Source organism: Brachypodium distachyon, chromosome 4, assembly GCF_000005505.3.
Source record: "Brachypodium distachyon strain Bd21 chromosome 4, Brachypodium_distachyon_v3.0, whole genome shotgun sequence".
In the NCBI taxonomy this organism is placed as follows: domain Eukaryota; kingdom Viridiplantae; phylum Streptophyta; class Magnoliopsida; order Poales; family Poaceae; genus Brachypodium; species Brachypodium distachyon.
The window spans coordinates 33,674,839-33,699,445 of NC_016134.3; the positions used below are offsets into that span (position 1 = coordinate 33,674,839).

The window sequence follows — 24,607 nt, forward strand, 5'->3', positions numbered from 1 at the left end:
TCTGAACTCTCGAGGTTCTGTCCTTGCTTTTGATTTTGTTTCCAAAAGGGTAACTTACAAAATCATCATCTACTATTTCATTTGATAGCACAAAATTAACTCTACATCGTTACATGAATGTATTATATTATCTTAAAGTACACAAAACTCACTTCACCTCAAACATCATACCAGATCAATAAGCAGTTATGCATCACACCACACCACCGATATTGTTATTTCATTATAAAGATGACTGCTTTAAAAGATATTCTGGCAAAATAACTTTTAAGGTTGGAGCATCTGAGGAGATCTCAAGTGTGTCCCCATGCTGGATTGAATACATTACATGTGAACCATCGATATATGCAGCACCCTCTTGATTGTACCAAACAATAAGCATGTCTTGCTCTTGCTTAACTAACCCATGCAGCAGAGGTTTGTCGGCATCCGTCGGTGAAATGGGCTCCCTTATCATGTACTGAAGCTCACGACTTGATATCGGCATCATGAATCCTCCTGCTGATAGCATGGCAGCAGTTGATCCAGTAGCTGTTGAGACCCTGAGACCGCTTGACCTAGAATTAATTAAATGCGAGGTCTCCCCCGTGCTGCTTCTTTTTCTGAAATGGTAACAGCAGTACGAATTGTTCAAAGAAAAACATCAATTTTAATGGAAAGGCTCGAAGACAGTACCTTAATGAGAAGCGTGACACACTTGCCGGACAGGGGTGTGCCACCAATATATCATTCAGAGCATAAGTTGGTAGCTGAAACCCATTTAGTTTCACTGATATCCTTGAGAGCTCTGAATGGTGTATACTACCAGCAAGGGTTGCATCAAGTATCTGAAGATATATCATGTTCAAGCGAACAGGGACATTCAGAAAATTTATTAAATGTTTTGATCCTATAAACGAAAGCAGACTAGAGTAAATCTCTGTAATAAACTTATTGAATTCCCTAAAAAATCAAACAAGAAGACTTAGCAACAGCGACATACCTGCTCAAAGTTCCTGGCAGTAGCTGCACAAAGATATCCTGTGCTTCTTCTTGCATCAAAATCGTCCGTTAACTCCTCAACCTACATGAATGAAGCTAGAAAAACATAAATAAATCGATCAAGCATATGTGTAATCATTAGTTTGTTTTGGCAACATGCAAAGAAGAACTTATGTAAAGTCAACAAGCATTACTAATGTGATTGCCCTCAAACATATCATTATTGTCAATCATCCAAGGAGCTGACCTCGTCAGAACAAGTAGGATCTGAATTAACTCCTAGAATGGGAATCGAGCCATCCAAAAAATGGCTAGCACGTAAAAGTGTGCCATCACCACCAACAGTAATCACAAGATCCACATCATGTATTGGTTTTGACAAATGATTTCGCTGCACTGAGATCCATTCAAGAGGCTTGCGCTGTAGTATACTCTTACAGAGATTGATTGTGTTCTTGTGAACTCTGCACCTATCGTCCAGATAACTTAAGACCTGCAAAATGACGACACCCTTAATACATTCAGGCAAGGAAGCAGGAAACGAAACTCGGTCGATTCAGCTAATCATGCAACTATTCCTGGTAGTATTTACTATGAAATGTTGACCTGACAAGCACGAAGGCAGGTTTCTTGGTAACAGGCAGTAATTCAGGCAAAAAAAACTGAAAGACCCGTCCTGGCCCAGCAAGGGTCCCAGGTTCGCACCAGCGGATGCTATGGCAACCCTTCCAAAAATGCATTTTTTACCATATAGGAGTTACACTTAACCCAGATGCATTAGACGATAGGTTAGAGGTGGTAACTGTATGCCAACAGAACTATAGAAGTGAAGAGCTATGGGCTCCATAATCCATCCTAAGTCCTAACACTAAGCCCAACAAGCCAGCCCATTTATCAATCGATTCTGCATGTTGTGAGGTCACCAATCGAGCAGTGAAGTTATGTACTACTTCCTCCAATCCATAACAAGTGTCTCAGATTTTGTACTAACTTAGAACAAAGTTGTACCAAGTCTGAGACACTTATTATGGATCGGATGGAGTAACATATTTGGACCATTTTTGTAATCTTTCAATGACATAAGATCCTATTAAAACTGTCTGCAATTTTCTTTTGGCATATTTCAGACCTTTGGTATGACACCATGTTATACTTGTATTGCAATTTTGACAAATTTTAAACTGTCGTGTTCAATTTACTGTTTGTTCACAGCATCTAATTATGAGTCTTAACTCTTAAGCGTGGCACCCCTTGTCGTAAAATCCTTTATCTGCCACTGAGTACAAGGAACACTGCTCCTAGTCTGGCCAGAGCTCACTCCCCACACAAGCATATCAACAAACAGCTGGTGTGCTTCTGGCAGCTGGCACATGGAAGGATCAAACAACATGCATTGTAGCTAGATGAAGAAAAAACACATAACAGAAAACTCTCATATTCCTTCCTTCTACTGCTGCTACTAGTACATTGAAGATCTTCGAGAAAACGGAGATTAGTCAATTGGAACTAAAAAGGTGTCAGAAAAGAAAAATCATACGACAGGCCACCTTCTGAAGCCAAAGACGCGCACAGGCAACAATGGATCAGCGCAAGCACGGTCCCTGAAACCAAGAAATCGTGCATCCTACCATCGGTTTGCACCGAAATTCACAATCCCTGCACGCCGAGGTGGCGAGGTGGACTCAGGGTCGGGGTGGACTCTACTCCACCAGCATTTCATTTAAACCCAGCCGGCAGTCAGAGCACGGAGACTCGGAAATCCGCAGGGACCCGTGCGGCCCGTGCATACACCACCGTGAACACCAGCGCAACCAAGGTTCTCGAAACGGAGAGGGTGAACATGAGAGAGGGGGAGAGAGATGCGACCTTGGGGTTGGCGGCGCGTGGCGGCGGAGGCGGGGGCGGGGTGGTTGGGGAAGAGGCGCTGGCGAGCGGCCGTGGAGGGTAGACGTCGAAGGGCTTCAGGAAGAGGAGCACGCGGCGGCGGGCCATTGAAGCACGGGGAGAGAGGACACGGTGACCCCGGCGGTGGCTGCTCGGCGCCCCTGACGGCACTGCGTCAGTGCGTGTTAACGTGGACAAGAAGAATACGTCTTCCAATCTAGATTACGAAATTCGATGCATAGGTGGCTACGTACGTGTCCAGCTTTCGGCCTGAATAGTGAATACCACTTGTGTTGGGTGTGCTTCTTCGTAGGACGTAGGTCCACATTTTTTGGGGCTTTTTTAGGAGGCTCTTTTCTTCACAGCTTCTTGAAGAGGTCAACCCTCAAATCTGTTTAATCTATCAAACTGATTTTGGCTAAACTAGTTTGATAGTCTAACTAGCTGGAGAGGACAACTTCTCGCAGAAGATAGTCCTAGAAGTTGAGCAGAACTCAGTCATCGTCGTTTGAGGCATCAAATGTAAGTTTTCATGGCGAGCGTTTGATGAAGACATCCCAACTAATGATACAACCACAACCCCTACAGCACCTACACCTCAAGTACTGGAGATACATGGACCAATTACTAGAGCTCGTGCATGACAACTAAATTATCAGGTATTTTCGTTCCTCGGTACTTCATTTAATATTAATGAGAATATGTTGCTGCCTAAGATGGGTTCTTTTATGTGTTTTAGGAATTTAAGGATCAGCGTTGGACAGCAAACCATGGAGGTGGCGGCAAGGTGGCGGGAGCTAGCTCAAGTGATGATTTCAGAACATTTAAACCATCATAACGAGAGATGAGAAGAAGGCCGCATCCTCTTCATCAATGAGATTTCGGCCAAGTGGAGGATTCCCCCTCCAATGGGTATCTATGGGCCAAAGATGAGGGTTATAACCTTGCTTTATTTGGCCTAAGGACATGTAATAGGGTCTAGCCAATTTTTAGATATTTTCGTTGTGTTTTAGGAGGATTCCTAGGCCGTTTCGGAGTCCCTCAAGGGCCTGGCCAAAAACCACCTAGTTCCCCTCCTATTTATACCCCATGATCCCCCATATGGAGCCTCGGGTTTGGATTAGATAAAGTTTAGCCTTTGCTACTTTCATGTAATCGCGTGTGTCGGTTAGACCACTTGTTTTACCGTCATCAAGACTCCAACTATATTGAGTATTCAAATTCGTGAACCTTCATATCTCCTATTCGCAATTTCAGATTGCTTTTCATCTTGTTCTTACTTGTTCTTCGATTGCTTGCAGGAACAAAGACCTTCGTGGTCAGGTTGATCGTGCCCCTGCGGGATCAATAACCTTCTGGAGTTAGTGTATTGATCGCTAAGGCGCTGCCTCCTAGGTTCTAGTCGGATCGTCAACGTCACCTCCTACCAAATCGATAATTAGGTATCTCATCGAAAGATCGGGACACCCTCGAGGCTATCACGTGGTATCAGAGCTTACGGTTACTCGGTGAAACTTTTCCAATTTATTCCTAGTTTAGATCTGTTTTTACCTATCTCCAAGAAAAGCCAAAAAAAATTATTAGATTAGTTACCTTGTCCTAGAACCAATCTGAGCCTTGCAATTTTCACATTAGTTTTGCATTGTTGAATCTTTGCTGCATTAATCGTGTCGAGTTGCTGGATTAGATTGGATCGTTTTTCAGATTTTTTCTACTAGATCGAACTTGTTTTTGTCTTTTAATTTCGTGTAACGCAGGCTTTCCATCAATCTTCCGCCGCCAAACTTCCTGCCACACCGCCGCTATAATCTTCCGCCGCCACCATATCTTCCACCGAGTCCTACACCGAGTCCCTCTTCGAGTCCTACATCGAGTCGGTAAGTTATAGTTTTCAGCCGCGAATCCGAGTTCGAGTCCAATCGGGAGAGAGTTGGGGAAAGAGTTTCGGAAAGAGGAAAGATATCAAAAAAAAAATTGGAGATCAAGTTGTTCGGAAAGTTTTGATACGGAAAGAAAAAAAGGAGAGAAAAACGGGTGGGTTTGACCGGTGTTCACTAAAACGGGCGTATCTTTTGCATACGAAGTCGGATTTGGACGTTCCAGGACTTTTCAGAAAGCTCTCGACGAGGCACATCCTCTAAAATTAGGCCTCTAAGGTGGATTTTTCGAGCTCCGAAGTTTCTGCACCCGTTTTTCGGCCCCGGGGCAACCTAGTATATCTCAGTTTTCTCCACCGTCCGACCTCCGTTTCGAGTGATCTTGCACTTGTTGAAAATCTTGTTTTGATACGCTTCTAACCGATATTTCTCATATTTTTCTGAGTTTTCCTTACTACAGCCTTTGTTGTTCTCCTACAGACCGACGTGCAGCTTTCCGGTCTTAACTTCTTTTGCGTGAGTTTCTGGGGTTTAAAAAAAAGAAAAAAATTGAAAAGAATAAGAAGCCAAACAGAAGGCCACAAGAAGAAAAAAAGAAAAAAGATAAATATTCCCCAGAGATTTACTTGTTTTACCTTTCATTTGATCTTTCCTTTCTACCTTTTTCAGTATTTAGGCTTAGTTAATTTCTGTAATTCGTTCTTATCGACTCCAGCAGCTAGGACTAGCATTTTTGAGCATATTTTCAACTTTGCATTGCTGATTTGATTATTTACTTTTCCTTGCTACTCACATAAGCCTACAAGCTCCACAGATTGTACACCTAAGTTGGTTTGCCCCAAGGCATCGATACATTAATCTTCGGAGGGCTTGTTCTCGCCGCTGGCCATCACCTTCCTGTTTGTTGCGTAAGAACGAGTAAGAACTTGATTAAAAGTTGAGTGGAGTGATCTTTGGAACCCCACATCCTAGTAGTGCATAGGGACTTTTTTTTGTGATTTGTTTCTTGTTTTCTCCTAACGATGGCAGGTTCTGACGATGATTTACAAGGCCACTCTCCACGCACAAAGGGCATTATTTCACATTTTGATCGCAAGCTTAGGCTCCGTAACGAGGAGCTGGATGAGGACGTTTGGGTTGCGAATGAGAGACTTGGAACCTTGGAGAGCGCGCACATTGAAACAAATAACAAGCTAACATCTTTACAGAATTCTGTTGCTACCATTAGTACTTCTCTGGCAGAAATCACGACGCAACTGGTGGCACTTGCTGCAACGACCATCGCTACACCGGGAGGAAACAATACACATAACCAGCGGACCGCTAATAACGGCACCTTCGCAAGCAAGGTTGAGGAGAACGACGACAACTACTCCGCGGATACGGAACAAGACGGGGCCGTAAACCATCACAACGACCGTGATCATCGTCAAACTCATTTCAACCGCCGAGGTATGGGACCGACACGACCTCAAAGAGAGAAACATGACTCGCTGCATTCTATTAAACTTAAGGTTCCTCCTTTTGATGGAAAATATGACCATGATGCTTACCTCACATGGGAATTAGAATTGAGTCAAAAAATTACTTGCCATGATTTTCCTGCTAATAAGAGGGTTAGGGCTGCTACTAGTGAGTTTACTGATTTTGCTTCTGTTTGGTGGCATGAGTATTGTATTGCACATCCTAACAATATACCACCAACATGGGATGATTTGAAAAGAATTATGCGCGCTAGATATGTTCCTTCATACTATTCGCATGACTTGTTAAAGAAACTACAACAATTAAGGCAAGGTCGTAATTCTGCCCAAGATTATTATCAAGAAATGCAAAAGAACATGTTACGTTGTGGTTTAGTTGAGAATGAGGAAGCTGCTATGGCTAGATCTTTGGTGGTTTAAATCATGAAATTGCTGACATTGTTGATTATAAGGAGTATAATTCTATCAATCGATTGTTTCACATTGCTTGCAAAGCTGAAAGGGAAGTGCAGGGACGACCCACGAACGCGCGGACTAACTTTTCTGCAGGTCGTACTTCCTCATGGGCAGCACGCAGCCCCGCTGCCCCTTCCACACGCCCAGCCCCTACACGTTTGGCTGTTCCTACTACTTCCACCAACAAGCAAAGTACCTCTACACCTACATCCGCAAAGGTTGGACCAGCAGCAACAAGAAATACACCCGCTGCCTCTGCACAAAGTTCAGCAGCGTCCGTTGCTTCCACCGGACGAACCGGAGATAACCAATGTCGTAGGTGCAAAGGATACGGGCATTTTCAGCGGGACTGTTCAACCAAACGCGTTATGATCATATGTGAAGATGGAGTATATGATTTAGCCAGTGATTTTGACGAAGCTACCTATGCTCTCATTGCCAAGGAAGAGCAAGAAGACCCCGCTGCCCACCATGACGAGGAGTCAATGGAAGCTGAAGTCGCTGATCAGTACTTGAGTTTGATTGCACAACGCACCTTGAGCGTCCAAATGAGCCACGCCGAACAAAATCAGCGGCATAACTTGTTCCAAACAAAAGGGGTCATCAAGGAGCGCGTTGTTCGTATAATTATAGATGGGGGAAGTTGCAATAATTTGGCTAGCACGAAGATGGTGGAAAAACTTGTTCTTACCACCAGGCCGCACCCCCACCCTTACTACATTCAATGGTTTAACAACAACGGTAAGCTCAAGGTAACTAGAACAGTCCGTGCACACTTTACTATTGGTACATATTCTGATTTTGTGAATTGTGATGTGGTACCTATGCAAGCATGTTCTATGTTACTCGGTCGTCCATGGCAATATGATAAAGATTATGTTCATCATGGAAGAACTAATCATTATTCTTTTATGCATGATGGTAAGAAAATTGGTTTGAAACGTATGACTCCTAAACAAATTGTGAAAGATGATCTTGCTAGAGCTAGTAGAGCAAAGAGCAAAGAGAAGGATAAGAGTGAGAACCAGAATGTCGCTGAAGAATTTAAGCACCAAGCGTCTACTAGCAAATCTGAACCGAAACATGTTAATGAAATTAAATTGAAAGGTGCATGCTTGCTTGCAAGTAAATCTGATATTTCTGATTTAGATGCGAATAATTCTATTTGCTATGCATTCATTTGCAAAGAGGCTTTGTTTTCATTTGAGGATATGCCTCCCTCTTTGCCCCCTGCTGTTACTCACGTTTTGCAGGAGTATTCCGACGTCTTTCCACGAGACGTACCACCAGGATTACCACCTATTCGAGGGATTGAACATCAAATTGATTTAATTCCTGGTGCTTCGCTGCCCAACCTTGCGCCCTACCGTAAGAATCCAGAGGAGACGAAGGAGATTCAACGACAAGTTCAAGAATTGCTCGACAAAGGTTATGTTCATGAATCCCTTAGTCCTTGTGATGTTCCTGTTATTTTGGTACCAAAGAAAGATGGTTATTGGCGTATGTGTGTAGATTGTAGAGCTATTAATAACATTACTATTCGCTATCGTCACCCAATTCATAGACTTGATGATATGTTCGATGAATTAAGTGCCTCTACTATGTTCTCTAAAGTTGATTTACGTAGTGGTTACCACCAAATTCGAATGAAATTAGGCGATGAATGGAAAACAACATTTAAAACTAAGTTTGGACTATATGAGTGGTTAGTCATGCCTTTCAGTCTTACTAATGCACCTAGCACTTTCATGCGGTTAATGAACGAAGTTTTATGTGCTTTCATAGGACGATTTGTGGTGGTTTATTTTGATGATATATTGAATTACAGCGGCTCTTTAGAGGACCACTTGAATCATTTATGTGTTGTTTTTGATGCTTTGAGAGATGCACGTTTGTTTGGTAACCTTGAGAAGTGCACCTTTTGCACCGATCGAGTTTCGTTTCTTGGCTATGTTGTCACTCCACAGGGCATAGAAGTTGATAAGGCCAAGATCGACGCTATTCAAAGATGGCCAACTCCAACAACAGTCACGCAAGTGAGGAGCTTTCTTGGACTCGCTGGGTTTTATCGCCGCTTTGTAAAGGATTTCAGCACCCTTGCTGCACCGCTTAATGAGCTCACAAAGAAGGATGTTCCATATGAATGGGGCGCTACACAAGAAGAAGCTTTTCTCATATTGAAAGATAAATTGACACATGCTCCTTTACTCCAACTTCCTGATTTTAATAAGACTTTTGAGTTGGAGTGTGATGCTAGTGGAATCGGTTTAGGAGGTGTGTTGTTACAAGATGGAAAACCTGTTGCATACTTTAGTGAAAAATTGAGTGGGCCTAGTCTGAATTATTCTACTTATGATAAGGAATTATATGCTCTCGTTCGGACTTTAGAAACATGGCAACATTATTTATGGTCCAAAGAATTTGTTATACATTCAGATCATGAATCTTTGAAGCATATTCGTAGTCAAGCAAAGCTGAACCATCGTCATGCTAAATGGGTTGAATTTATTGAGTCTTTTTCGTATGTTATTAAACATAAGAAGGGTAAAGATAATGTTATTGCTGATGCGTTATCACGTCGTTATACCTTGTTATCTCAGCTTGATTTTCGGATATTTGGATTGGAGACTATAAAAAAACAATATGAACATGATGCAGATTTAAGGATGTTTTGCAGCATTGTAAAGAGGGCAGAACATGGAACAAGTTCATCATTCATGATGGATTTGTGTTCCGTGCTAACAAGCTATGCATCCTAGATAGCTCCGTTCGTCTTTTGTTGTTACAGGAGGCACATGGAGAAGGGTTGATGGGTCACTTCGGCGTGAAGAAGACCGAAGATGTGCTCGCTGATCATTTCTTTTGGCCTCGGATGAGACGGGATGTTGAGAGATTTATCGCTCGCTGCACTACATGTCAAAAACCTAAGTCACGACTCAATCCTCATGGTTTATATATGCCTCTCCCTGTTCCTGTCGCACCAGTGGCACCCGGGGTACCACCGCTGCACGACGCGTGGCCCCCTCCCCCGGGTTCCCGGGAAGGTCTCATCCCGGGGAGCGCCAACGAGCTTCCCGGCAAGCTACCAGCCCCGAAATGGGCTAGCGGGGCCTCCCGGAATATTCCCGATTAGGCACCTCTCGGGAAGCTGCTTCCCCGGAGGAGGTTCCCGGGCGCGCTGGGCCCGGGTGCTTCCCGGGCCGACTTGCGGGGACTGGAGGCTCCCGGACGCGTGCCCCCGCCTCGGGTCGTGGGGCCCGCTGGACAGCGCCACACGGGCGCGTGGCGGGCGCGGAACGCGCGGTCCCACCAAGGCAAGGAGTAAGGTGCGCGGCTCAGTAAACGAGCCGACCGACGGGTAGTTACCCGTCGGGTCGAAGGAACAGTGGTTGTTCAATCCTACCCTAAGGTCTTAGGCCCCTAGCAGCGGAGGTGGCACCCATGCATGCCACCAACTCACCAAGGAGAGTCGCATGCCTCCCCGCTGGACACTTGTAGCCCATGCACCGTGGCACATGTGGCATCCCCTTGTGTATAAAAGGAAGACCCATGCCAACGGTCTGGAGGGTTTTTTTTTGACAGGTTAGTCAGTTGGTCAGTTAATTGGTTCGGACGAAGCTCGCTCGATAGATGCTTAGTGGCTCCAGCAGGCAGCCAGCAGAGAGCGGTAAGGAGTGCCTAGCCACTGAGAGAAAGCCCGGGAGCTTGCCCGGCAACTTGTAAACATTTGATCCGTAATCAATATCAGCTCAGACAGGCAGGACGTAGGGTTTTACACCTCCGGGTGGCCCGAACCTGGGTAAACATCGTGCGTACGTCTGTTCTTGGACTAGCGCGTACCCCTAGCACTTTGCCTCGCCGGCCCAGTAGGGCCTCGTCGGCCGTGCCGGCGATCATCTGGTCTCCACCCCAGACGCCCCTACTGAACCTGAAAGGGGGACGTGGCTGCACGCCCCCGGTGTCGGAGCACCGAGCGACGACATCGGGCGCGCCAGGTAGGGGGCGCGGGAGTGGACGGCGCCGGAGATCGCCGGTAGCGGAAGTTCCCATCGGCATCGGCTTCACTCTTCTTCGTCGACGAGCCTTGTCACCATGCCCTCTAAGCGGGCTGGTGATTCACGCATAGACCCGCGTGAGGCCCCAGCGGCGCACACGCGGTCGCACGACGTGCGACCCGAATCGGGAGCTCAAGAGAATCCTGAGCCCTCGAGGGTGCAGCAAACGCAGCTGCCTCCACCGCCTCCCCGCCCGTCGACCGACAATCGGCCGAGGGGACCGGCTGCCCCCAGCGCTGGGGGCAATCGGGCGAGCACGCATGGCGTCGCCCGGGCCAGCCAACGGGTGGAGACGCGACCCGAGGATGCCCCGCGGCAGCGGCACCCGGAGCACGCCGCGTCCCGAGCGACCCCTGGAGGTTCGCACCCTGCATGCCCGGAGGCGTCCGGGGCCAGGGCGGGAAGCAGCCGTTCAGGAAACCGGTTGCCCCCCGTGCGAACCCCGGCTGAAGCCATCGTCGCCGCGCGCGTCATGGTGCAGTACGAGCCACAGCAGGGTACGCCGGCGCACGAGACGTGGGGCGAGGAGTTGGAGGCGCGTCTCACCCTAGCCACCCAACAGCCGCAAGGCGAGGGCGCCCCAGTAGGCTCCGGCCACGGGCCGAACTCAGAGCGCGAAGGCGCACCGTCCGCCTCACGACAGGGGGAGAACCCGCCCCCTCCTCAGCGGGGCCTGGTAGACGGGAGCCCGGAGGGGTCCTCGAATTCATCGCCCACCGTCCCAGGGGGCGATGCGCGTGGCATCTTGAATGCCCGACAACAGGAGCGCCGGCGCAGGCGCTTGGAGCGCCGGCACCCACTGGAGCAAGAAGATGCTCCCCTAGGCCCAGAGGACGGCTGCACTGCGTTCGCGCGCGAGTTGCGGCAGGTGGTGTGGCCCCGTAAGTTCCGAGCGCCTGCGCTCGGTACGTACGACAGGACCGCTAATCCCAAAGATTTTCTCCTGACCTATACGCTGGGCATGCATGCCATCGGCGCCGACGACAAGGTCAGGGCAAACTGGTTCCCGATGGTCCTGAAGGGATCAGCGCGAACCTGGTTGCTCAACCTGCCCGCCGGATCCGTCGCCACCTGGGCAGACCTGCGCGAGCAGTTCGTGAGCGCGTTCCAGGGCGGCTATAAGCGCCCGGGAACCATGGCGGAGCTGCACATCATCGTGCAAAAACCGGGAGAGACGTTGCGGGCCTTCGTCAACCGCTTCTCCAATCTCTCCTATTCTATCCCGGAGGCGGAGGCCGTCGCCATCATAAACACCTTCGCCATCAACGTCCGCGATCCCAAGATGCGTGAAAAGCTGAGCACGCATCGGATCCGGACGACGCAGGACTTGTCCGCCTTGGCGCACAAGTGCGCCATGGCCGAGGAGGGGCGCCTAGCGCCCGGGCAATGGCTCGCAGAAGAAGGGTTCCCGTAAGCGCAGCGGGAAGCAAGTCCTCGCTGCGGACCCGGGGGCTCCGGCCGCGAGGCCCACGAAGAAGGCCTCGCCGGGGGGAGAATCTGGTGGGAAGCAGGGCGACACGTCCCGCTGTCCTATCCACAACAACTCCACCCACGACGCGTAGAGTTGCCGCGTCCTGCAAGGGATCAAGCAGCGGCGGGAGCAACGCCACGAGGAGCGCCGCGCCGCCGGCGCCTGCTTCAATTGTGGCGACATCGGGCATCTCTCCCGAGATTGCCCGAACGACCCCAGGGCAGGTCCGAGGCCGGCCGGCGGGGGTGCCGGCAGGGTCGAATCCCAAGGAGGGCACAGCCAGCCCCTCGCTGTGCGGGAACGCCCTCCTCGCGGGCGCGACAGGGTGCGCGGAGAGGAGCAACGCGAGTCCGACCGTTCCGGCGGCAACGAGCCGGGCTTCCAGGAGCCTCGTGGCATCGCCTGTATCCATGTGGGATCTTACGCTCTCCCATCCGACGCCGCGGCGAAGCGCCTCACCCGCGACGTGTGCGCGCTGTTGCTGAATGCTGAGCCGCAACAGCCGCTGAGGTGGTCGCACGTGCCGATCACCTTCAGCGCTGACGACCACCCGGTGTGACAATTGGGTTCCGGAATAATACCCTTCGTCGTCTCGCCGATCATTAGCAATATGACGGTGACCAAGGTCCTGGTGGACAACGGAGCGGGGCTTAACCTCCTGTCCGCCAGGCTGGTGGAAAAGCTTCAGCTGCCGATGGAGCAGCTGAAGCCCACCGAACCGTTCCGGGAAGCATTCAGGACCGAGCACATAGTGTTCGATGTGGCGCATATCCCGTTGCCCTACAACGGGATCCTTGGCCGTTCGGCGCTGATCAAGTTTATGGCGGCTACGCATTGCGCCTACGGTGTGATGAAGATCCCGTCCGTTTACGGAGTCCTCTCCATCGGGTGCGATCTCAAAGACGCTGCTTGGTGCGTTGGCGAGGTCGTCCGGGCCGCTGCTGCAGCTGACGCTGGCGACGAAGGTGCTGTCGAGGACGACGCCCTGCCGGGTGACGCCCCGGCAACGAAGAAGGCCCGCACCACCCCGCAAGGGCTAGCCGGAGGAGGTGCGGGCTCGAGCGCGCGTCCCGGCAAGGGGCGGGGGCTCCGGGAGGAGGCCGCCAAAGTGAAGAAGTTGCCCCTCCAAGCCGGCGACAAGGAGCGCACCGTTACCGTCGGTGCGAACCTGACCGCCGAATAGGAAAGCGCCCTCGCCACCTTCCTCCGGGAAAATGCCAACGTGTTCGCCTGGGAACCGTCGGACCTTCCCGGAGTCCACAGGGAGGTGATTGAGCATCGGCTCGCGGTGCGCCCGAACGCGCACCCCGTCAAGCAGAAGATCCGACGGCAGGCACAAGAGCGGAAAGATTTATCAAGCAAGAGGTGGGCAAGCTCAGGGCTGCCGGGGCGATCAGGGAAGTTTTGTACCCCACTTGGCTGGCTAACCCTGTAGTGGTGCCCAAAGCGGGGAATAAGCTCCGCATGTGCGTGGATTTTACCGATCTTAATCGTGAATGCCCCAAGGATCCCTTCCCTGTACCCCGTATCGACCAGATAGTTGATTCTACCGCTGGTTGTGACCTGTTGAGTTTTTTGAATGCTTTCTCTGGCTACCATCAAATCAAGATGGCGGTCGAGGATGAGGAAAAGACAGCGTTTATCATCCCGGTTGGCTGCTACTGCTATACATGCATGCCTTTCGGGTTAAAGAACGCGGGCTCCACATTCCAGCGTGCCCTGCGAGAATGTTTGGGGCCCCAGCTAGGCCGCAACGCGGAGGCCTACATGGATGACATCGTCATCAAATCGAAGTGTAGGGACTCCCTGATTGATGACCTGCGGGAGACATTTGACAACCTCCGCAAGATCAAGCTCAGACTAAACCCGGATAAGTGCACCTTCGGTGTCAACTTCGGGCAGCTTCTGGGTTTCTTGGTTTCACACCGGGGGATACAGGCCAACCCGACCAAAATAGAAGCCATCGAGAAGATGGAGGCCCCCCGCAAGGTGAAAGATGTCTAGCGCCTCAACGGCTGCGTTGCCGGGCTTGGACGCTTCATCTCCAGGCTGGGCGAGCGTGCCCTGCCTTTCTTCCGGGTAATGAAGAAGAAGGGTCCAGTCCACTGGACTGTCGAGGCCGAGGCGGCACTCCAGGAACTCAAGCGATACCTGAGGTCACCGCCCATCCTCGTCGCCCCCAAGTTGGGCGAGCCGCTGCTACTCTACCTAGCGGCGACTGACCAGGTGGTCAGCTCGGTGCTGGTTGCCGAGAGGGAGGAAGAAGTCCCGGGGATTGGGGCTGCGGGGCAGGTGACTGAGCAGCCTCCGGCAACCACCACAAGCCCAGGGACCACCCCAGAGCCGGCAATCTCGGCGCCACGGAAGCGGTTGGTGCAGCGACCGGTGTACTTTGTCAGTACGGTGTTGCGCGACGCGCAGACAAGATACCCGCAAGTACAGAAGCTTCTTCTGGGGATTCTCCTTGCGTCCGCAAGTTGCGCCACTACTTCCGGGCGCACCGCGTCACGGTGGTGTCCGGGTTCTGCCTCGGGAAGACCCTCACCAACCGTGAAGCCACCGGGAGAGTGGCCGAATGGAGGATGGAGCTGTCGGAATTCGACCTCCACTTCGCCAACTCCAAAAGCATCAAGAGCACGGCCCTGGCGGACTTCGTCGCGGAGTGGACGTCCACGGGCGTAGAAGAAAGTGAGTCAGAGACCGGCCTTCCCGGCAAGCTGGACGAGGGCCCCTGGGTCCTCTACTTCGACGGTGTGTTCAGTCTCCAGGGAGCGGGAGCCGGGGTCGTCATCGAGTCACCCACAGGGGACCAGCTGCGGTTCGCCGTCCAACTCGACTTCGCTAACTCCACCAACAACACGGCGGAGTACGAAGGCCTGCTTGCCGGGCTGCGGGCAGCGGTCGCCCTCGACATTAAGCGCCTGGTTGTTCGCGGTGATTCCCAGCTTGTGATCAACCAAGTGAACAAGGACTACGATTGCCCTCAAATGGCGCCGTACGTGAAAGAGGTCCGCAAGCTGGAACGGAAGTTCAAGGGTTTGCGCTTCGAACACGTCAAGCGGAAGGACAACTTCGCTGCTGATGAGCTGGCCAAGATGGCAGCAGAGCGCCGGAAGCCTCCGGCGGGGGTGTTCTGTCAGAAGCAACTGGCTCCTTCAGTCACCCCCCAGACGGCTGCCGGGGACGCCCCTCCGGCAACCGAGGGAACCCCTGCAGCAGCAGGGGTCCATGCCGCTGATATGGCGGCATGCACGGGCAGAGAAATTCCTCCCTGGGCGGAAGAGATCGCCCGCTATCTGAAATGGGAGGCCCTCCCGGAGGATGACGACGCCGCGGAGCGCGTAGCGCGGCGAGCCAAGATATACACCGTGATAGACGGCAGCGTCTACCGCAGGCGTGCGAATGGTGTAAAACTCCTCTGCGTGCCGCAGGAGGAAGGGTGTGCACTGTTGGAGGACATACATCGAGGCACATGTTCACACCATGTGGCCTCCCGGGCTTTAGCCGGCAAGGCTTTCCGGCATGGTTTTTACTGGCCCACGGCCCTGACCGACGCAGAGCGGATGGTGAGGACGTGCGAAGCGTGCCAGTTCCACTCGAAGAAGAGCAACCAACCAGCCCAGGCCCTGCATGCCATCCCGTCCTCATGGCCGTTCGCGGTCTGGGGACTAGACATCGTCGGCAAGCTACCAAGGGCGGTTGGCGGTTACGAATACTTGTTTGTGGCCATTGACAAGTTCTCCAAATGGGTGGAGGTGGAACCAGTGCGCAAGGTGACCGCCCAGGCGGCCATCAAGTTCCTTAAGGGCATTGTGTGCCGGTTCGGGGTTCCCAACAGCATCATCACCGATAACTTCACGCAATTCACGAGCGCAGCGTTTCGCGACTACTGCGAAGACATGGGCACTAAGTTGCGCTTCACGTCCGTCGCTCACCCGAGGAGCAGCGGACAGGCGGAGCGAGCCAACGCAGAGGTTCTGCGGGGGCTCAAGACGAGAACCTTTGACAAGCTCAAAGGCCACGGGAAGCACTGGGTCGAAGAACTCCAGCCCGTGCTGTGGTCCGTCCGGACCACACCTAGTCGGGCAACGGGCGAAACTCCTTTCGCCCTTGTCTACGGGGCAGAAGCGGTGCTGCCCCTCGAGCTCAAGTACGGATCTCCCCGAGTACGCGCGTACGGCGACGCCAGCCAACACGAGCAAAGGGTCGACGATCTAAACTTCATCGAAGAGCTTCGGTGCCGGGCTGCTGTGCGAGCCGCGCGCTACCAGCAGGGACTCCGTCGTTATCACGACAGACGAGTCCGTCCCCGGGGGCTCGAGAACGGAGACCTTGTCCTGCGTCGGATATAAGGAACGAAGGCCGGGAACAAGTTGACTTCGAAATGGAAGGGGCCCTTCCGGGTAGTGCAGGTGACCACGCCGGGGGCTGTCCGCCTGGAAACCGAAGACGGCTCGTTATCACAACAGACGAGTCCGTCCCCGGGGGCTCGAGAACGGAGACCTTGTCCTGCGTCGGATATAAGGAACGAAGGCCGGGAACAAGTTGACTTCGAAATGGAAGGGGCCCTTCCGGGTAGTGCAGGTGACCACGCCGGGGGCTGTCCGCCTGGAAACCGAAGACGGCTTGCCGGTGCCCAATAGCTGGAATATTGAACACTTGCGCAAGTTCTACCCGTGAAGCGGCGGAGCCCGACCCTCAGGTGATGCCTCTGATGCATACCTCTCGAACTAGTGTAACCGGGCAGCCCCTGTGTGTAAACCGCTAGTTAACTGTGAATAAAGATAGGTGTTTCACCCCTGAGCTTTGTTCTTGCCTTGTTCATTCGCTTGTTTTCCTCCTCTTGCCTCCTACTTTAAGTGCACAAAGGTGTCTTTCTCTACTTGGTTGTGAGCAAGGGGCTGCCGTGGCCCCGAAACGAAAACCCGTTGCCGGATCGTTCCGGCACTGGTCGTGCCGCTGGCGGGCTTCCCGCAACGTGCACCACGAGGCGTGCGGTTGCTCGGCCTCCTGCCGCCCGCACCGCGCAGTCGCTGCGCCCGGGAAGGAAACGCTCACATCCAAGTTTGGCATCGACCCCTTTGTGCCGGGGGCTGGGAAGTAGGAGAAATGAGTTTTATCTGATTTACCTGTGTTACTTGTTTTCATAAGTTTCGAAATTTTTTCAGCACCTCGGATCTGGTAAGAGTCTAACCTGCAGGAAAGGGAGGAATCTTGTACACTGTGGTGCCCGTGAGCTGCCCACGGGACGCACCATACACCGGTGCCTTGTGGTGCGGGAGGACCGCAACACAAGGGGTTCACCGCACTCCGAGGCTTCTGGGTTGTCGGCTGGCCGCCGTGTGTGCCGTGGTTACCCGTAAGCATGGCGGCGGAAACAGCGCCGCGTTCGGGGAAAAGGCACCACGGTGCCGCGCGGATCCGTCGCGCGCGGTGGCAAGGCCCCCCCGCGCCCCTGCCGCACCGCCCCATCGAGCCCACCCCGAGGGGCGCTGCAGAGGCACGGGGGCAGTGCGTGCCGTCCGCGTCCCGCGCCGACGGGTGCACTGCCGTTGTGCCCCCGCTGCGCTTCCTCAAAGGGGCGGTTCCGGGGCGAGGGTCGCCGCAGAGGCACTGTGGCGGTGCGTCCCGTCCGCGTCCGGCGCCGACGGGGTGCATTGCCACAGTGCCCTTGTCGCCCCCTCCGTAGGACACCTCCGCAGGGAGCGGGGTTGACCGCGGAGACTCTACGGTAGTGCGTGCCATCCATGCCTTGTGCCGGCGGGTGCACTACCAAAGAGACCCGGCCGCATTCCCTTTGAGAGAGTCTTCTTCGGGCGCGGGTCGTTGCGAGGACGCTGTGATGGCGCCGGTGCTGGCGCTCATTGCTCGTTCCGGCCCATCACCGCGTCCCTGCCGTGGCCCTCGAGCAGTTTAGCTCCTGGGTAACAAGGGTCGTCGCATCCCTTGGGGCGAGTCCCCTAGAGAAAACCCAGGTCTCCCCAGTTGCGGGGGCTGTCGCTGGAAGGCTATAACTTCCTCGTCACCCGTACCCGCCGTTCGGGGTGTGGCGAAGCCGGCGCCGAGGACGTTATAGCCGTCTCGCGGCTGCTCCCGGAGCGGAGCCCTCCTAAGCCAGGGTTCGTCCCTGAAGGCCAGGGTCCGCCCCTGAGGGCGAGGGTTGCCGCGTGAGCGTGGTGGTAGCATCGTCGGCGGTGGTTGCCGCCGGCGGCGATCCTGCCCCCGCGTTCCTGCCGCATCCCTCCGAGATCGTTCCCCCTGAACAGGTACCCCGGATGGTTTCCTACCGAGGTGGCGCCCCGTCTGCACTCTACCGCAGAGCATCGCGGAACGTTGGACCAAACGGAAAGCTAAGTATCTGAACATGAACGCTAAATTCGCTAAGAGCTGAACAAAACTGAGCACTGCCCCGCTGGGTGCGGCCCCGGATCCCGCGCGTAGCGGGAGTGTTACAAGGGACGCTTGCGGGGGGAATGCGCTCCCCGTGTGGCTCCCGGGTCCGCCCCGGGAGGGCACGGCTCGGGGTGGTTACCCCGCAAGCGGAGTGGCTCCCCGCTACCGCTTGGCCCCAGGTCGGCACCGCTACGCCTTGAGCTTCTCCACGATGGGGAGGAGGTCGGCGTCACGGTGGTACCTGTCCTGCCAGCCGATCTGGGGCACCGGCAGCCCCGTCGGCGGCTGGATGAACTCCTGGGGGTCCTCCACTCGGACCCAGCACCAGTTGCCCCGCCATTCTTTTTCGATCTTCTTCCCCGACCGGACGATGAACTCCGACTTCATCTGGTCGCGGGCACGGAAAACCACCCCCGACGACATCGCCTTCGCATTGTCGATGCGCGGGTAAAAGTAATGCCGGAAGAGCCCCACCGACGGCATCACCCCCACGAACGCCTCGCAGAGGAACTGGAAGGTGGCGAGGAGGAAGAGCGAGGTGGGGTGGAGCTGCGCCACCCGCAGCTGATAGGACTCCATCAGCGCGTGGAGGAACAGAGAGAAGGGCGGCACCATGCCGCAGAGGAGGAAGCGCGCGAACACCCGGAAGTCGTTATCCTGGTGTTCGACGCCCGCCGGGAAGATCCGCGTCTCCCCGTGCTCGTTGAAGTTGGAGGCGACAGCGTGCCGGAGCTTCCCCAGCGCGTCGCTGTTGTAGCCGGGGCGGAAGAAGGCTACTTTCGCGCGCATCTCCCGCCTCTTTTGGTCCTTGGCGGCGGCCGCTTTGAGTGCCGCCTCGGTCTTGCTGGTCGCGGGCTTCTTCGAAGACTGGACCTCCTTCCCCTTTCTGGTGGTGGGGGGCACCATGAGGAGCGAGGGTGGAAGCTGGCAAGAGCGCAGGGATGCGAGATGCGGAAGAGGATGGAGGCGAAAGGGCAAAGTGTTGCTCCCCGTTGCCAACAGTGGAAGCTTTATGACGCCCGGTCGTTTGGTAACGGCCGGTTCCGTACCCTACGGGTGCGCGGGGATAACTCCTAATCACTGGGAGTAATGCGCGGAGTGGCCATAACTACCCCATTTAGGCGGGGGGGATTAGGGCGGAAATCTCGCGCCCACTACTCCGCTTTTGGCGGTGCCGTACACGGGGCAGCAAAGGGGCGCGGGCCCGCAACTGATCGGGGGCCCACGCGTCGGTTAAGGGCGTAGCCCGGCAACCGGCTAGGAAGAGACCCTTCCGGGGACAGGTGATGCCGGCCCACGCCCGGGGGCTACTGTCGCACCAGTGGCACCCGGGGTACCACCGCTGCGCGACGCGTGGCCCCCTCCCCCGGGTTCCCGGGAAGGTCTCATCCCGGGGAGCGCCAACGAGCTTCCCGGCAAGCTACCAGCCCCGAAATGGGCTAGCGGGGCCTCCCGGAATATTCCCGATTAGGCACCTCCCGGGAAGCTGCTTCCCGGGAGGAGGTTCCCGGGCGCGCTGGGCCCGGGTGCTTCCCGGGCCGACTTGCGGGGACTGGAGGCTCCCGGACGCGTGCCCCCGCCTCGGGTCGTGGGGCCCGCTGGACAGCGCCACACGGGCGCGTGGCGGGCGCGGAACGCGCGGTCCCACCAAGGCAAGGAGTAAGGTGCGCGGCTCAGTAAACGAGCCGACCGACGGGTAGTTACCCGTCGGGTCGAAGGAACAGTGGTTGTTCAATCCTACCCTAGGGTCTTAGGCCCCTAGCAGCGGAGGTGGCACCCATGCATGCCACCAACTCACCAGAGAGAGTCGCATGCCTCCCCGCTGGACACTTGTAGCCCATGCACCGTGGCACATGTGGCATCCCCTTGTGAAAGGAGGACCCATGCCAACGGTCTGGAGGGTTTTTTTTTGACAGGTTAGTCAGTTGGTCAGTTAATTGGTTCGGACAAAGCTCGCTCGATAGATGCTTAGTGGCTCCAGCAGGCAGCCAGCAGAGAGCGGTAAGGAGTGCCTACCCACTGAGAGAAAGCCCGGGAGCTTGCCCGGCAACCTGTAAACATTTGATCCGTAATCAATATCAGCTCAGACAGGCAGGACGTAGGGTTTTACACCTCCGGGTGGCCCGAACCTGGGTAAAAATCATGCGTACATCTGTTCTTGGACTAGCGCGTACCCCTAGCACTTTGCCTCGCCGGCCCAGTAGGGCCTCGTCGGCCGTGCCGGCGATCATCTGGTCTCCACCCCAGACGCCCCTACTGAACCTGAAAGGGGGACGTGGCTGCACGCCCCCGGTGTCGGAGCACCGAGCGACGACAGTTCCTAATGTTGCTTGGGAAGATATATCAATGGATTTTGTTTTGGGATTGCCTCGAACTAAGAAGGGGAGGGATAGCATATTTGTGGTTGTTGATAGATTTTCTTAGATGGCACATTTTATACCTTGTCATAAGAGCGATGATGCTACAAATGTTGCTGATTTATTCTTTCGTGAAATTGTTCGCTTGCATGGTGTGCCCAATACTATAGTTTCAGATCGTGACACGAAATTTCTTAGCCACTTTTGGAGATGTTTATGGGCTAAGTTAGGGACTAAATTGTTCGCTTGCATGGTGTGCCCAATACTATAGTACTACATGTCATCCCCAAACAGATGGACAAACTGAAGTTGTTAATAGAACATTATCTACTATGCTTAGGTCTATTTTAAAGAAGAACTTGAAAATGTGGGGAAAATGTTTACCTCATATTGAATTTGTTTATAATCGTTCACTGCATTCAACCACAAAATTGTGCCCATTTGAAATTGTTTATGGTTTTATACCTCGTGCACCAATTGATTTGTTACCTTTGCCAACTTCTGAAAAAGTTAACTTTGATGCTAAGGAACGTGCTGAACTTATAATAAAAATGCATGAGACGACTAAAGAGAATAGTGAGCGCATGAATTCTAAGTATAAACTTGCGGGAGATAGGGGCAGAAAACAATTTGTGTTTGAACCTGGAGATCTTGTTTGGTTGCATTTGTGCAAAGATCGTTTCCCTGATTTGCGCAAGTCTAAGTTAATGCCACGAGCTGATGGTCCCTTTAAGGTGTTAGCGAAAATTAATGATAATGCATATAAACTTGAGCTACCTACAAATTTTGGGGTTAGTCCCACGTTTAATATTGCAGATTTGAAGCCTTATTTGGGAGAAGAAGATGAACTACCGTCGAGGACGACTTCGATTCAAGAAGGGGAGGATGATGAGGATACAACCACAGCCCCTACGGCACCTACACCTTAAGTACCGGAGATACATGGACCGATTACTAGAGCTCGTGCATGACACCTAAATTATCAGGTATTTTCGTTCCTCGGTACTTCATTTAATATTAATGAGAATATGCTGCTGCCTAAGATGGGTTCTTTTATGTGTTTTAGGAATGAAGGACCTAGCTTGGACCTCAAGGATCAGCGTTGGACAGCAAACCATGGAGGTGGCAGCGAGGTGGCGGGTGCTAGCTCAAGTGATGATTTCAGAACATAGAAACCGCCATAAGGAGAGATGAGAAGAAGGCCGCATCCTCTTCATCAATGGGATTTCGGCCAAGTGGAGGATTCTGCCTCCAATGGGTATGTATGGGCCAAAAATGAGGGTTATAACTTTACTTTATTGGGCCTAAGGCCATGTAATAGGGTCCAGTCAATTTTTAGATGTTTTCGTCGTGTTTTAGGAGGATTCATGGGCCGTTTCAGAGTCCCTCAAGGGCCTGGCCGAAAACCACCTAGTTCCCCTCCTATTTATACCCCATGAGCCCCCCTATGGAGCCTCGGGTTTGGATTAGATAAAGTTTAGCCTTTGCTACTTTCATGTAATCGCGTGTGTCGGTTAGACCACCTGTTTTACCGTCATCAAGACTCCAACTATATTGAGTATTCAGATTCGTGAACCTTCATATCTCCTATTCGCAATTTCAGATTGCTTTTCATCTTGTTCTTGCTTGTTCTTCGATTGCTTGCAGGAACAAAGACCTTCGTGGTCAGGTTGATCGTGCCCCTGCGGGATCAATAACCTTCTGGAGTTAGTGTATTGATCGCTAAGGCGCTGCCTCCTAGGTTCTAGTCGGATCGTCAACGTCACCTCTTACCAAATCGATAATTAGGTATCTCATCGAAAGATCGGGACACCCTCGAGGCTATCATTCATCATGACGTTACATTTAACTTGGGTCTGAATACTCACTAGCCCTTAAGAAACGGAATGCACGTGATATTGTCGGAATTTTATGATGGTACATTTTTTTACACATAACAATATGTAACTTATGTAACACATATGTGATAAAAAAATAGTTTCGACGTTAAATGGAATATCACGCTAGACACAGTATGCAACATCGAACATCTTATATACAAATGTATTTAGAGTATAAGAGGAAATGAATATTGTTATAATACACTAAAAACATATGTCGAATCTTCAGGAACTTAAAAAGAGGTTAGCATACCCTTATGTCAGTAAACCAATTGAAATTATTCTAGACAGTCTGAAGGGCAAAGAAGGTAAAGTGCATGAGGGAATATGTGAAAGTGTGGCAGCCCACGTGGTTTTATAGGACTCATGTCGGTCGTTGTTGTTCAGATCTTGACACATGTTCTACAAGGACAATTATGTTACTCCCTACGATCTATGTTACTTGTCGCAGTTTTGTCTAGATAAATATGTATCTATATATTTATACGCATTTCATTGTGAAGGTACATGTGTATGTAGACAAAGCCGTGACAAACGAAATGGATCAAAGGGAGTATCTTTTTTAATGTGAACAATAGGCAAAATGCCCGTGATTACATTCAAACGGAGTTAAAAAAAATACGAAGGAAAACAAAACAAATAAAAATGTAATGTTTTTTTTTGTGCTTATCTTCTTAGTTCTAGAATGTCTCAATGTAGTTTTAACCCAATTGGAATTAACATATAAGTAGTGTTATTAAAAAACATTGAATGAGTGCATATGATATGCTACACAATGAAACTCATGCACTAAACCGAATACTAACATACTTGCAATTTCTCAACAAGCAACCGAGGCAGGGAACTTAGCAACAAAAATTTAGCAAGTGGTGGTTGCAAAAAATCGGAAACCCTCGACATTGTTATAAATGTCGCCTACATGTATCGATGGGGAAGTCATGCTAACCACTCGCCTTCCATTTCACTATCGTAACTTTTTCCAAAACTTTGTTAAAGGTAAATAGTAAATGGAATATTTTTTTCATCCTACTTGTATCTTGTATTTAATTTTTGGAAGAGGCCAAGTGGTCAAGCTAGCTTGTATTTTATTACAAGGTTTCTATTTATATTCTTGTTACATTTAGTTTTAAATTACTTGGTGTTTGTACTTTATTGTGTTTAGGACAAATGTAATAAAATAAGCAAAGTACATGGTAGAGAGAATGGGGGAGATGATTTTGTCATCGTCCGGCTAAGCTTTTAGCTTGTAAAAGCAAGTATTTGAATCCTACGAACTCCCTCTGTCCATATTAAGTGACTCAAATTTGCCGAAATATAGATATATCTATACCTAAAAAAATTTAGATACACGAAATATTTCGTCACTTCATATGAGACGGAGGGAGTAGTTTTGTTTGATCAACATTGCTCATGAGATTGATCTATTTTACTATGACTAGGCTACTCATTGCTCAAAGACCGTCATTGTTTGACCCGATATAACTTTTGTACCACCCCTTATGACACATTTCCATTTTATAGGATCTAAACGGGATCCCACATATGGTCCCGCTTGTTGGGTAATCTCTAAATCTCAACTCAAATTTTAAGCAAAAACTTGAAACTTAGCATGTCCCCGAATGATCTAAAAGCGGGATCCGCATGTATCTGTGCCTTCTTGGTACTACTACTATCGGACATTATGCACTTTGCTGACCGCGACAACAAAAGAAGGAAGAATATCTACACTGCTGAAACGAGTAATTTTGGATAGATATAAAAGGTACAAA

General features: G+C 51.7%; 1 protein-coding gene across 1 annotated transcript; it reads right to left on the reverse strand.

Moving 5' to 3' along the window:
• Positions 1 to 2: 2 nt before the first annotated feature.
• LOC100843089 (probable NADH kinase) lies at positions 3 to 3,065 on the reverse strand. Its single transcript, XM_010239779.3, has 5 exons — positions 2,848 to 3,065; positions 1,229 to 1,474; positions 983 to 1,063; positions 676 to 827; positions 3 to 602 (listed from the first exon to the last, which is right to left on the reverse strand). The coding sequence occupies exons 1-5, from the start codon at positions 2,971 to 2,973 to the stop codon at positions 224 to 226; spliced, it is 984 nt and encodes a 327-aa protein (XP_010238081.1). The 5' UTR covers positions 2,974 to 3,065; the 3' UTR covers positions 3 to 223.
• Between the last annotated feature and the right edge of the window lie 21,542 nt (positions 3,066 to 24,607).

What these genes read in the sequence shown, in the direction of transcription:
- LOC100843089 (XM_010239779.3), bottom strand. Translation starts at nt 2,973, where the DNA reads ATGGCCCGCCGCCGCGTGCTCCTCTTCCTGAAGCCCTTCGACGTCTAC. An exon ending in ATCCTACTTGTTCTGACGAG is followed by an intron (nt 1,064 to 1,228) that starts GTCAGCTCCTTG and finishes TCATTCATGTAG; the next exon opens with GTTGAGGAGTTAACGGACGA. An exon ending in GTGTCACGCTTCTCATTAAG is followed by an intron (nt 603 to 675) that starts GTACTGTCTTCG and finishes TTACCATTTCAG; the next exon opens with AAAAAGAAGCAGCACGGGGG.